This window comes from Rissa tridactyla, chromosome 5 (assembly GCF_028500815.1).
Source record: "Rissa tridactyla isolate bRisTri1 chromosome 5, bRisTri1.patW.cur.20221130, whole genome shotgun sequence".
NCBI lineage: Eukaryota > Metazoa > Chordata > Aves > Charadriiformes > Laridae > Rissa > Rissa tridactyla.
Genome location: NC_071470.1, coordinates 73,650,490 through 73,663,182, shown reverse-complemented (window position 1 = coordinate 73,663,182; position 12,693 = coordinate 73,650,490). Strand labels below are relative to the sequence as shown.

At 41.9% G+C, this 12,693-nt stretch overlaps 1 protein-coding gene across 5 annotated transcripts in view; it reads right to left on the bottom strand.

Moving 5' to 3' along the window:
• ARHGAP10 (Rho GTPase activating protein 10) overlaps nt 1-12,693 on the bottom strand; it is a 163,580-nt gene that overhangs the window by 149,437 nt on the left and 1,450 nt on the right. For 3 of the 5 annotated variants that reach the window (XM_054202145.1, XM_054202146.1, XM_054202149.1), the window contains exon 3: nt 11,212-11,304. Coding sequence is in view for 1 of the 5 variants with exons in the window: in XM_054202144.1 (XP_054058119.1) it covers nt 8,313-8,466 (154 nt within the window). In the remaining 4 variants the exon portion in view is untranslated. Of the gene's footprint in view, nt 1-8,312; nt 8,672-11,211; nt 11,305-12,693 lie in introns of those variants that run through there. The other 2 variants (XM_054202148.1, XM_054202144.1) reach the window with 2 other exon arrangements.

Sequence of the window (12,693 nt, the reverse complement as noted above, 5' to 3'; positions counted from 1 at the left end):
GATACTCAATTTCCATTGCCAAATTAAACAAAGCATTTTTTTTTTCCTCTTCAAGGACGCGCAGTCCTGACCAGCCAGGTGTATATACAAAAGCTGGAGAGAACTAAGGGAAGCTGTAACAACCAGATCTATTGAGAGACAAAGCCTTCTCTCTGACCTACCTAATGAGCTGATAACCCCCACCTGCCCAGTCCTCTCAACTAAAGAGGCAACAATAGGACATTTATTCAAAGGTGTGGGCAGTAGTAAAACCACAATGTTTAATAACACTGTGATTTTCCATCTCTGTACGTTATATTTCCCTCCCACTGCTCCTTTCTCAAAGAGGACAACCCCAGCATGAATGATTTACAAGAACTTCTGATTTGGCCTTGGCCTGCCATGGCCACGTTGCTTCTGAGGGCCTGGATGTTTTCTCTCTATTTTTATCCTGAAAGATGAGCAAATACAGAGGAGGGAAAACAAAACCAGAGCAGAAGGAGTAAAAGGAATTCATAAAGAACAGGCTGGCTGCAAGAAGCTCCATCCATAGGTAGAGGCAGATATGGAAAAACAACAAGACATTAAGGCTGTCTGCTGAAATTTGCCAAAAATGTCTGTTTAGAAAAAGAACTTGAGGATAGCATAAACCCAGCCACAGACTTCCCTTTCTAGTGTCTTCTTTCCCAGTGAGAAACCTAAACATGCACTTTGGCTAGCAGGCATACATCTACCACAGATGTATAACACGGGGCATTTTAAATTGCAGCCACTGTAGCTGCCCTCTTTTCTATCAGACTTACACCCAGAGGGCACAAACAACACAGGAGCTGCTGGGATAGAGCACAAGTGCCTGCCTCAGATCATTGCAAAATGTGATGGCTTAGCTTAAACTTGGCAAAGAAGATGGGTTTGACTTAGCAACAAGACAGATTTTGGGTGCTGATTAAAATTGAAAACTACAGTGGGTAGCAGCAACCACCAGCAGAGAGATGTTAAATTCCCTGAACAGTAGTTTCTTAAACTATTCTGCCAATATGTCCCCAAGCTCATCTGAGCATATATTTTACACTCGCTAGATATTATGGGAAAACATTCAACTGCTCAAAGTATCTTAATTTGCCAACTCAAAAATACGAAGGCTTTTAAAAGATGATCAAAACACAGAGCATGTTGTAACATCTCAAGAACAACTGTCATAGAACAACAGCAAATCTGGTCTGGAAACTCAGAAAAGTGGCATTAGACCCAAAAGGAAACCCCATCAAACATAAGCAAGTCATAAAAATTATCTCAAAAAGCCACAACCCACGCCATCAAAACATTAAGCATATTGCCAAGATTCACATGCTGTGGACTATCTCCCTCAGCCTGGAGAAGAGAAGGCTCCAGGGAGACCTTACAGCAGCCTTCCAGTACCTGAAGGGGGCCTGTACAAAAGCTGGGGAGGGGCTGTTTGCAAGGGCATGTAGCAATAGGACAAGGGGCAATGGTTTTAAACTAGAGCAGGGTAGGTTTAGATCAGACATTAGGAAGAAGTTCTTTACAATGAGGGTGGTGAGACACTGGAACAGGTTGCCCAGAGAGGTGGGGGAGGCCCCATCCCTGGAGACATTCAAGGCCAGGCTTGATGAAGCTCTGAGCAACCTGATCTAGTTGAAGGTGTCCCTGCTTACTGCAGAGGGGTTGGACTAGATGACCTTTAAAGGTCCCTTCCAACCCAACACATTCTATAATTCTATGAAACAGTCAAGCCTCTGTTAACACGTTAAGTGCTGCAATAGTGACTGAAGTTGGTATTGTAAAACAAAAGCACTAAAGCTGATGTAAACTATATACATCAATTATGTAACGTTAAAAAACAGCCGGGGAGGAACAGAGAAGCACTGGGATGCAGCTCTTCTGTGCCATTCCAAAACATGTTTCCAAGCGCTCCGTGTCCAAAGCGAGGGCAGAGCACCCAGCCTGTATGCTTCTCCTCTGGATGTACATCAGGGAAAAAAAACCCATAGCACTCCCAGGCAGGTCATCTCCCCATCCTGTCCCCTTATAAAAAAATCTGTACTGATCAGAAAGAGATGTTCTGCCTCACTAAAGACTATGAAGTTGATTTTAGAATGACTTGAGAATTGGTATTAGCGTCTTAAGCTCTGCTTGTTAAAATTGGCAGCATTTTTGCAATACAGAGCTGGCAAGCATAATATAATTTTAGGAACTGCATACACCTGCAGCCTTAGCAGTAGGTCTATTTTTCTTTATTTAATTGCAACCAGGTGTTTGCACTTCACGGGCTGTAGGGCAAATCCATCCATTTTCCAACTCCTTAAAATGAACCCAGGTTCCATAAAATTCAACATTAAGTTTCTAAAAAGCTTGTCATTTTAAAAAAAAAAAAAAAAACCACAAGTCAGGAAAAAAACTTTCCAACATAATCTACCAGTCAACTTCTCTAAAAAATTACTAGCGACTCTAATTATTTCTACTGATTTTGTCCTGAAAACAGATAATTACACTAATCACTGATGCCCTCTTTAATGACCGCTTACACGGTTTATCTAAAGCTGAAAAATTATATATTCCCCCAAATGACCGAAAGACAGAATCACTGCATTTCACAACAGACTTTCACATCTCTGATCACTGAGAAAATCCACATAAGTTAATGAAAATTCATATTTTCTGAAATCACATCTTCTAGTTCACTAGCACAATGCTCTACTTTTAATACAGAAAAAAAAAATGAACAGTGGAACATCTACAGGACAAAGAAGGTAATGGAGCTAGTTAGTAATCCAAGCTGAAGAGATGTGATTCAAGATGACAAACTGGCATCCTCCACAGAATGAGCTTGACACTTTTTATAGCTACTGACACAGTAATGAATGCTTTACTTCGGGTGGAGCTAAACACAATGTTCTACAGAGCATTTTCTTAAAAGAAAGCACTTCCCTCATCCTTATACAGAAGCAACTTTATCTACAAGCAGAAAAAAAAGTACCGTCTTACTTAATTAGGCCCTAGCTGTGGCAATTATTTTGAAGGGAAGGGAAAAGCAACATTCTATTATGTTATTAAAAGCACTTCTCTCTTAAGGGAAAGCTGTATCAGATGGGCCCCAAAGTACCCGTTTGCCTTAGTTTTTGAATGTTTCCATTATTGAGCTGAATTCCAATAGAAAAGGTTTTTTTAAAAGGTATATACTGAGGCCCTCTCACAGTATTCCCTGCACCCCCACCCCTTGTTAAGTAAAAATGACATAAGTTTTTCCTCAGTCTTTGGATTCTTTCTAAATCTTTAGTGAATGTCCATTTCTTTTCTAGAAGTTATTAATGAGTCCTATATTAACTGTTTTACCTTACTTCTTTGACATGTACTGGAGTGTCAGTAGAACAACATTTCTATTGCAGAAAATTCCTAAGGCTTTGAGGGCTGGCACGCTTTATACATTCAGCTAAGTGGTTTCATAAGTGCAGATTATACTAAGGAAAGCTTAAAAATGGACAATTAGTGCTTAAGAAAAAAAAGCACCGTGGCTCAAGTGATCTGAGTGGCTTTTATGCTGTGTTATTACGTGGATTACGACAGCCTTTACAGTTACATAATAATACCCATACCACGTCAGACCAAAAGCCTACCAAAGCCAGTATCTGAGAGGTCAACCACCACCACCACACACCAAGAGAACTGGCCAAGAAAAAGAACAGGAGTTTGACCAACTCAGGCATCAGACTGGGTCTTGGGTTTGCGTTAAGTTCTTCAGTCAACTTTGTTAAAAGAAAGACTCAGCCTATTCCAACAGGTTGGAGATGGGACTGGGAATGGCTTTATTCCCATTGCCAACAAGATTTCCAGTCTGCTTAACTTCTTGATTGCAAACTTGTAAATGACCAGTGACTAATAACACCTCAGAGGAAAGGAAACAGAATTCTTCCCCACCCCCCCCATGAATGCAGAAGCACTCCCTGGAGTATTGCAGCATTTTTCAGTAACAATTATCAATAACTCTTTATATTCCAACAAACTCTTTCTACAGATAAAAGAAATTTGGTTATTGTTTTGTATTCTGCCTGCTAGAGTGCAAGGAATAACTCTTCTGTAAAGAACATAAACCAAAAATAGTAATAAAAAATAGCCACCAGAAGCCTGGGCAGATTGAGCTGCCTGCAGAGATCGGAACTGGGCAGCCAAAGTGTCTGGTTTCCTACTCTGCTGCACCAAATACAATGGCCAAGACCTCACAACGCAAAACCTCAGGGTGCTCTCAGCCGAAACAGAGACAGCAATGCAATAAGGGACAGGTCAGACATGAAAACACACAATGGGGCCACTGGGTAGCAAGTTTCTCGGGGTGCAAGTGGAGGAAGGCAGCTGCCCTGCATTCTAGCACAAGTGATAAGGGCATTTGAATACTGTGGTGCTCACTTGTCAGTAGATGATCCTGACTTGATGAAAGGCTTTATGATGCATTTTAGATGAGAGGCCCGTGTGGGGCACCCTTCCCTATCAAACTTTGTCTAGGCTTCCCTTAGATGGGCACTGCATATGGCCCACCCCTTGAAAGCCTCCTAGGGAACTCAACTTTTCTGTTTTCCTGGCTTCTCCATCCTCCCTCTTCATCAGTCCATTACAAAGTCACCACAGTTGACCCAAACAGAATTCTGCTCTCATCTGAGCCTAAATTCAAGAACGGGGAGGCTCTGCTTTCAGGCACGTGGAATCGCTGCGAGCACACGCTCACAGTTATCCTTTACAAACCCCCTGTGAGATGCCGAGCGCCAAAACCTACGCTCACGCTGACTCCTCCTACTCCTCCCTGAGGTCTCATAGAAAGTGGCAGCTCCTGCTGTACGTTTACAGAAAAGTCTCACTTCCAAAAACCCCAAATAAATTTCACACTCATGTCAAGAGACCAAGAGTTGGATCAACATAAGGAGAAGAATTCAGAAGTGACTATGTAGTATTTATCCAGTGTATTCTCTAGCTTCCAACAATTTGCATCTCAGAGATTTTAAGGGCTCAGAACTAAACCTCTCAACTTCCTTTCACATTTCAGAATAAGGATCCTCCAATCAGGCACCTTTAAATTCAGTTTCTCTCAACAGAAAAACAACTAACTCCATCCAGAATTTATTTGTACACTATTTTGATCCTCACTTGTTTAACTGAAATGGAATCCCCTGAGAAATATTGTATTTCTGTTCTAAAAGGCGTATGTGTATACTGCTTGTATTTACTGATCACTAACAGTAGAAAAAAAAAGTCTTTCTGTATTCCTCTTAAACATATTTAATAACCATCATAAAAAAAGAAAGAGACACCTATTGTTTATTCATTCTTCCAATATTTAGCTTGAACTAGACAACCCAGTGATTCAAACCATTACACAGGAAACAAGACAGCTTTGAGTCAGTCTTGTTTATCTTTCTATCAGGTTCTTGAAACAAATGAAACTTAAAAGTGTAAAGATACACTTGAAGTATGCTTCATACTGGAAACTCAACAACTTAAGAATACAAAACACCCTTTTTTTTTTTTTTTTAAAGCCATATAGTCCTGTAGTGATGAAAATCAATTCTTCTGAGGTTTAGGTGGAAAATACACTCCAATGCCACTGAGGAGATAAATGGAAAGGTGCCAAAGAGAAGATCCACATCATGTTACTGGTTTGTCCTGTGAGACACTGTTGACTCCTGTGATTACAGGGAGTGGTAGCAGTGTCTGCTTACCACCTCTCAAGATGTAACCCAGTGCAGGCAGCATCAAAGTCATTTACAAGGCTGTCTGTAAAGCAGGAAGTGCGATCTATTCAATCACATCAGTTATTAACACCTAAAGAATCCTCACGACATTTCTTGTAAGCCGCTGCTTTACAAGTGAAATAAGGAAAGCACTAAGGGAGGGAAACACAGGCAGCCTCTTGCAGTCACTTAATTTCCCACAGATTTAAGAACAGTAGTGCACCTACTACATTTTAAATTTTATAGCCTATTCAGAAAAACTTTAAAACAGATGTAAATTTCGTAATTTACCTGGTTCTAGAAACAGAGAAGTACTTCAGCTATTATTAAGATGACATTTTTTGTTCAAAAGACTAAAACAATTTTCCAAAAATTGTAATCAACCGTTGGCTAAGAGGCAGTCATCTAAGCTCTCAAAATGTCCTGCTTTATTATCACATTCTCTAGATTGCAGCAAGCTAGTTTTTGTGCAGAAAATGCAGTTTTGACAGAGGTGAATAGCTAGCTCTGTGTCTAGACTACTTCTCAAGCTTGGTTTTCGAAACAAGTATTAATCTCATTTGGTTTCCTGACAGCAAATGAACCAGGTTCCTCAAAGAAATTAGATGCTGATGTTTTCTTCTGAAAACACGAGGAGGACCAATACTCTAACCACGGGGGTTTTAATGGATTTTAACTCCTCCTTGTGTTTCCTCTGGTTCAATTTGTCTTTTAATGTCTGTTGAACAGTGGCACTGCTTCACCAGTGGCAGAGGAAGATGACTCAGCTTCAGACCTGTCACGCAGGGCACTCTGAAGGGGAGACAACTGCAGAAACCTGAAATGTGCAAGGAAGGATTCAATCTCTGTTTACACTTCTCAAACAAATATTCTGAAGCACAGATGTTTGTTAGGATAAGATACAGCACCTAATCTCAAGAAGAAAATTTCTAATTGTCATCTCAGAAAGGAAGGAATTGCTTAGACCTGAACACTGGGCAGGATCTCAGATAGCTTCTCCAAATATTTTTCATGGGCTAACCCTAAGTATTTCATCAAGGGCTCTCAGGCCAGGTGGCTCTGCTTGGCATGCAGTCTGACTCCCTTGGCTCCCACCACACACAGCTAAGCGCACAGTGCACTGCACATCAAGCCAAAGTTATCAGCACAGGATTCTGCTATGGTTAGGAGGCTCCTATGAGTTAGGGCTTTCCTCACCACCATCAGCTCCACAATTTCAAATTAAGTTCTGTATATGTAACTGTATATGAGAAACGGAGGGCTGGGGGCAGTTGCCAAAATACTTTCTAAATGCTGGAGGAATAGAAGAAAAGTGGAACACTTTCCCTCCACCATTCTTATCCAAGTTTAGGGACACTTTTTAACTTTGCACTCCAAGTTAAGAGGATTTATACTGACACTTCTAGTGCCAGATTTCAGATAATCCTCAAGGAACACAATTTGCAATAACTGAATATTAACAGGCCAAAGAATAGAAGTTAAACAAGTGAAATTTGATATGACATTTTCTACCTTTTTTAACCCAGGCACATCAAACAGACATAAAACCAGGGAAGAATGTTTCTTTATTTGTACAAAATGAGTTACCTCTAGTTTTTAAAACCCTCACCATATCCAGACAGCTACACTGCTCAAACGATCAGCCAAATCCCTCTCGGTTTATTTTAAGGGAAATATCTTGAAAGCCTCGTTCCCTGCCTTCAGAAGTTTTCCGTGATACCAAAGATGCAGTACACTTTTGAGAATACCGTGCCAGAGTGCTGTGTTAATGTTTTATTTGAATAATTGGTATAGTCAATCATCCCACTAGACTACACCACTGTATCTTAAGTTAATGGAAGAAAATATATTACCACAATACTACATTAAGAACATGCATTAACACGGTAATTCAAGGAAAATAACATAATTCCTACATAAACCACAGCATAGCTAATGATAAATATAGAAATATATATATATTTTCAACGAGTAAAATGCAAAATTAAAAAGCACCATCACATTTTAAGAGGCCAAAGACATAGAACTGGTAGCTAGTGCTGTCACCACAGAACTGTGAGTCTGGTAATTCCTGAACATACTTGAAATTTTAAATTTTTTACTTTCAGCAGCCTCTTCACAGACTACAAATACGTATACACATACATCTTTATGCTGAGATGTGCAAATTGCAGACGCCCAGCTTGTATCGCACCGGTAAAACTTGAAACCCGGTTCTCAGCGGATTTCACACCGTAGTTCACTTCGGGCTCGGCACCGCCGAACGCATAAGCCAGGCTCAGTAAAGCCCGAGAGACCGGGCAGATGCAACCGCCGTTACAAGAAGCGGAGCTACCTGCCGCTGCTGCCGGCGCCACCGCCGCTATCCCGTACCCCTCCTCCGCGGCCAAGGGCTGGAGAGGACCTAAGACCCCAAAAGCGGCTGGTGGGGGACCCAAGGGAGAGGCTGGAGAAAGCCAGTGCAAACCTCGCTGTAACAAAAGCGAGCGCCGCCGGCTCAAAGGCTTTGAAACCTCCCGGGGCCGGGCCCCGAACCGCCGGCAGCCGCCCCCGCAGCGACCCGGCGTCTCCCCCCCGCGCCGCCCCTCCACTCACTTTTGGTGGCGGCGATCAGGTTTTTCCCATCCTTGAGCAACTCCTTGATAAACTTATTGGTCTTCTCCAGCTCGGCCTCGTGGGCTCTCACCCGCTCCCTGAACCAGGGGCTGTCCAGGTAGCAGTCGCTGAACTCCAGGGGCTGCAGCCCCATGGCTGCCGCTGCGCCGGGGCTCGCCTCGCCTCCCCGCCGACCTCTCCAGACTACGCCACAGCAGCAGCGACCCGGCCGTCCCCGCGGCGGTGAGGCGGCAGCCGCGGCTACAAAGAGAGGGAGAGCGGCGACGGCTCCCCCCGCGCAGGGCTGGGCGCGGGCAAAGGCGAGCGCAGAGGAGCCGCCCTCCCCGCCGCCAGGGGAAGGGAACGGCTGGGCCGGGCCTGCCGCGGCGGGGCCCGCCTCCCGCCCGCCCCTTCCTTCCTTCCCGCCCCGCGGCGGCGGTTACACAAGGCTGGGCGCCGGGAGAGCCGCCCGCTCGGGGGAGGCGGGCAGGTAACCCCCGACCAGCGGCTGGGATCCCGGGAGAACGAACCCCTTGTTTGTGAGGGGGGGGTCTCCGAGGGGCCCCGGTAGGAGAGGGGTGGTGTTTGGTGGTCTGCTAGCAGAGAAGGCTGGCTATTGCTGTCCCGGTGGTGGTCTGCCAGCAGAGATGGCTGGCATTGCTGTTCCTGTCCTGCTGCGCCTGGCCATGAAATACTGAGTAAAGTAGATACAGCCTCACCTTTACGTCTTCATTTAATAAACTCATACAAACAGTTATGCAAGAAGCAAGACCTTGAGAAGACCACTTGATGCCAAGTTGTTTTGGTTATGAGTGTTAGGAAACTCATGAAGATAACAGAAAAAGCTTATAATTATACTTGTATTTACAATTTAGCTATAATTTCCTGGTTTTAATGGTTTAACCGTAGCGCAATTCATAATGATTTGATAGAACTTTAAAAATTTTAGATGATTGGGGGTATATGTTTTAGTCATGAACAGAATCAACACGGAATCACAGAACGGTTTGGACTGGAAAGTATGTCTAGATTCTTCTTTGGGAGTAACTTAAATCTATTTCACTTTCTGTATTTTGGCAAACTTAGTGTTAGTTCCTGCCCCTTTTGAAGCAATGAGCTTTGTTGTTAATTTAAATGTATTATTGTTGGGCCCACAGTTAAGCCTAGCCTGCATTAGCCAGAGAAACAAAATAGAGCTGTCTTTTTTTGGATATAACTTAGGTTTTGAAGACTTGCACTAAAAAAACCCTAAAACTTACTTTTATCTTTCTTTTAAAAAGTAGCACCTAAGACTTCTAGAAATGACTGAGATGAAAACAGCTGGCAGTGTTACTATCAACATAACCTCTGTGTGACCCCAGGCACTGACCTGCAGAAGTCATGTATGGAAATAGGTGGGCACATCAGGAATCTCATTTAAAATTTCTCCTGTTTGTACAATCAGTATGTCAGGTAGGATTCAGTTTTGCAAACATTTAGGGTTTTTTAACTACTATCCACTTGCGGTCCGCTTCAGAAGCCAGACTGAGCGTGGGTGTTACCACCTGACAGTGATCACTGAGCTCAGGTGAGTAAGCACAGAACTTTGTGATCAAAAGCAAAGATAATGTCCTCGTTGTTCATGTAGATGAGGGAAAATAAGAAAACACAATTGTGTAAAGAAAGGGGTAGGCAGAGGGGGGCTTGATATGAAGGCTCAGGAGTAATCATAGTTCCTGAAAGCAGTCTTAAATAGGAGTGTGGCCCCTCCAAATCAGCGGCTACTTAAAAGTACAGATGACTTGTCTGCAATCACAGCAGGCCAGGAGGTGCTACTGATAACAGACCCTGACCATTCAGCCTTTCAGACAACTGTCCCACCTGCTAGATCACATTATCTGCTGTGATATTTAGTTTTTAGCATTATTTAACTCAGAAGCTACTGTGCTACTCAAAACTCCCTTTAAAATTAATTAAAAAAACCCAGCAACTACCTTAAAGAAATAACAAACAATGCTTATCTCTGTTTAGATTACTGGAGCAGCATTTCAAGAGTATGTCTTCCCCGAACAGTTTGTTTACTTTGTCCTGTAGTTGTCTTCAGGATTAAAATTAGAATAATATTTTTCATGCTTGTTTATAGTTACTATGATTTCCCTATTTGTAATTCCACTGAAGTGTTGTAAAGTAATTGAGCTGCTTGCATTGTGTGGAGTTGCTTGCATTCAAATTAAAAAAAAAAAAAAAGTGAATGTTTAGCTTAGCAAAAAACCACCAGGTCTAAAACTTAGACTTGTCCTACCATGACAGACCCATTAGGGGAAATTGGTCCACCTACCTCAATCATGTGAAGTAAAAATGTATTCCATTCTAGCTGCAGGTAAAAGGAGCAGCAGTAGATCAACAGAAATACATACGTACACGTACATAACACATTTTTCCCAAAATAAAGAGAGTTAACTTGTATTTACATAATAAAGCATGGAAGCAAATGCACTGTTACGTTGATATTATACACTATTTATCCATATTGGTATCCAGACAACATACTGGATTCCTACCAACATAATTATTAAATGTATCTTTTCCTAAAGCTGACCCACCAGTTCAAAACATTGTCGGACCCTGAAATGTTGCACTTTCTTCACTAATGAAGGCTAGAAGTGTTTTTATATCAGCAGTTTAGAAAATTGTCCTCTTTTCTGCCATCCCCTACTCAGGGTCATCAAATTTTACAGCCTTCTTGTAGCCTCTTTAAGACACTATGAAATAGAATGATTATTTGAAGCTCTGGCAACATCCTGTCCAGGTATGGTGTATTTATCTTTGCTTTGGTTATTTTCCCTCAACATTCATTGCAAGCAAGTCATTTTATGCAATAGGCATACACTAGCATCGCATGTGTTTTGTTCCATCTTACCTTCCTTATGTTCTTGTCTGATCCCTTCAGCACCCTGATTTTCATGAAAGACAGTGTTCTCATCTGTTGCTGATTGTGTCTCCAGTCTGTCTGCTACGGAGAGATGGGTTAGAAATGAGTGAATTTAACTTTCAGTTTTATTGACATTTTATTACAGAGCATTGCTACCAGCTCCCACCATTTGCGACATGCAGCTGTCTTGTTGAAAACATCATTAGCAACAGCATCCTTCCAAGGTATTCTAGTTTCTTTTCTTGTCTAAGCACTTTTAGCTTTGTTAGGAGAAAAGCCCTGTCATGGGTTTATAGAGTTTCCTTCTGACTCCCATCTTGCTCGTGACTGCGTCATCACTGTTGGCTTGCAAGATGTTAGGGTCTTCATGCATACGTGAGGTACCTCTAAGCTGCACGCTTCCTCTCCTCTCCATCAAGAGTGCAAATAGGAGCAGACTAATCTCTGACCACCCATGATGCAGACCAACGTTAATTATTCTACTGTCAACCAATTTGATGATTATTATGGTAATCATGTATATATCTGATAAGATGGGTGTTTCTTTCTGGCACTCCTTTACAGCACAATCTTTACCCAACAAATTATTTTAGTATGTAGCTGTATGTTTTTTCAGTGTTGCAAACATTATATTCTGTGGCCATTTTTTTTTTTCTGAAGTGCTCCATTAAAAGTCGTGAGTATGAGATTAACAAATATCCTCCCCGGCTTTTGAACTGAACTGATTCTTGCGAATTGCAAGGATTTTACGCTGACACTTTTTAATAATCTCCCACAAAATGGTCAAATTGGCACGCAGTACTACTTAATTTATGCTTAAAAATAGGCACTGTAAAGCATTTATGCTATCCATCTGGCATTTGCTATGACCCCCCCCAAAAAAATACAGCTGAACAAGTCTGGAGAATCATGGAACTACAGAGATACTGTCTCATTGCAGTATTTGGTGTAGTCCAGCTCCTGTTACACCTCACTGTCCATGGGTGATAATTACCTGTACTTTGGGGTTGTTTTTTTGTTTTCTCTCTCTCCATATCCCACAGGTGCTAATATTTTCCTTTCCCCCATATTATCGTCCTCTGTCTGGGAAGCATAATTAAACTAAATTTAAAGAAGCTTGTTCCCCATCTGTAACTAATTTAAAGTTCATAGCTTTTCTTTTAAAACTGAAGGAAGGGTTGGGTACTTTTTGATACCAGTTGATTTAATAAGATATTACATTCTCCTTTAGAGCTCAGTTCACATGTAAAATATTTATCTGACACTAATAATTGCACATTTTCATGGACTTCATCCAGCCCAAGTGCTTTACCAATTCTTATTTTATGTTTTTCTAGCATGTCTTTGCTCTACCAGAAGTTGATTCTAGTGTCATTCAGGTCACCTCAGTTTTTTCCTTTGGGTCACTTCTCTCAAAACATTTGTAGACTTCCCCCCTCTTACAATGCTATAGAATAGTAATTAAGTTTG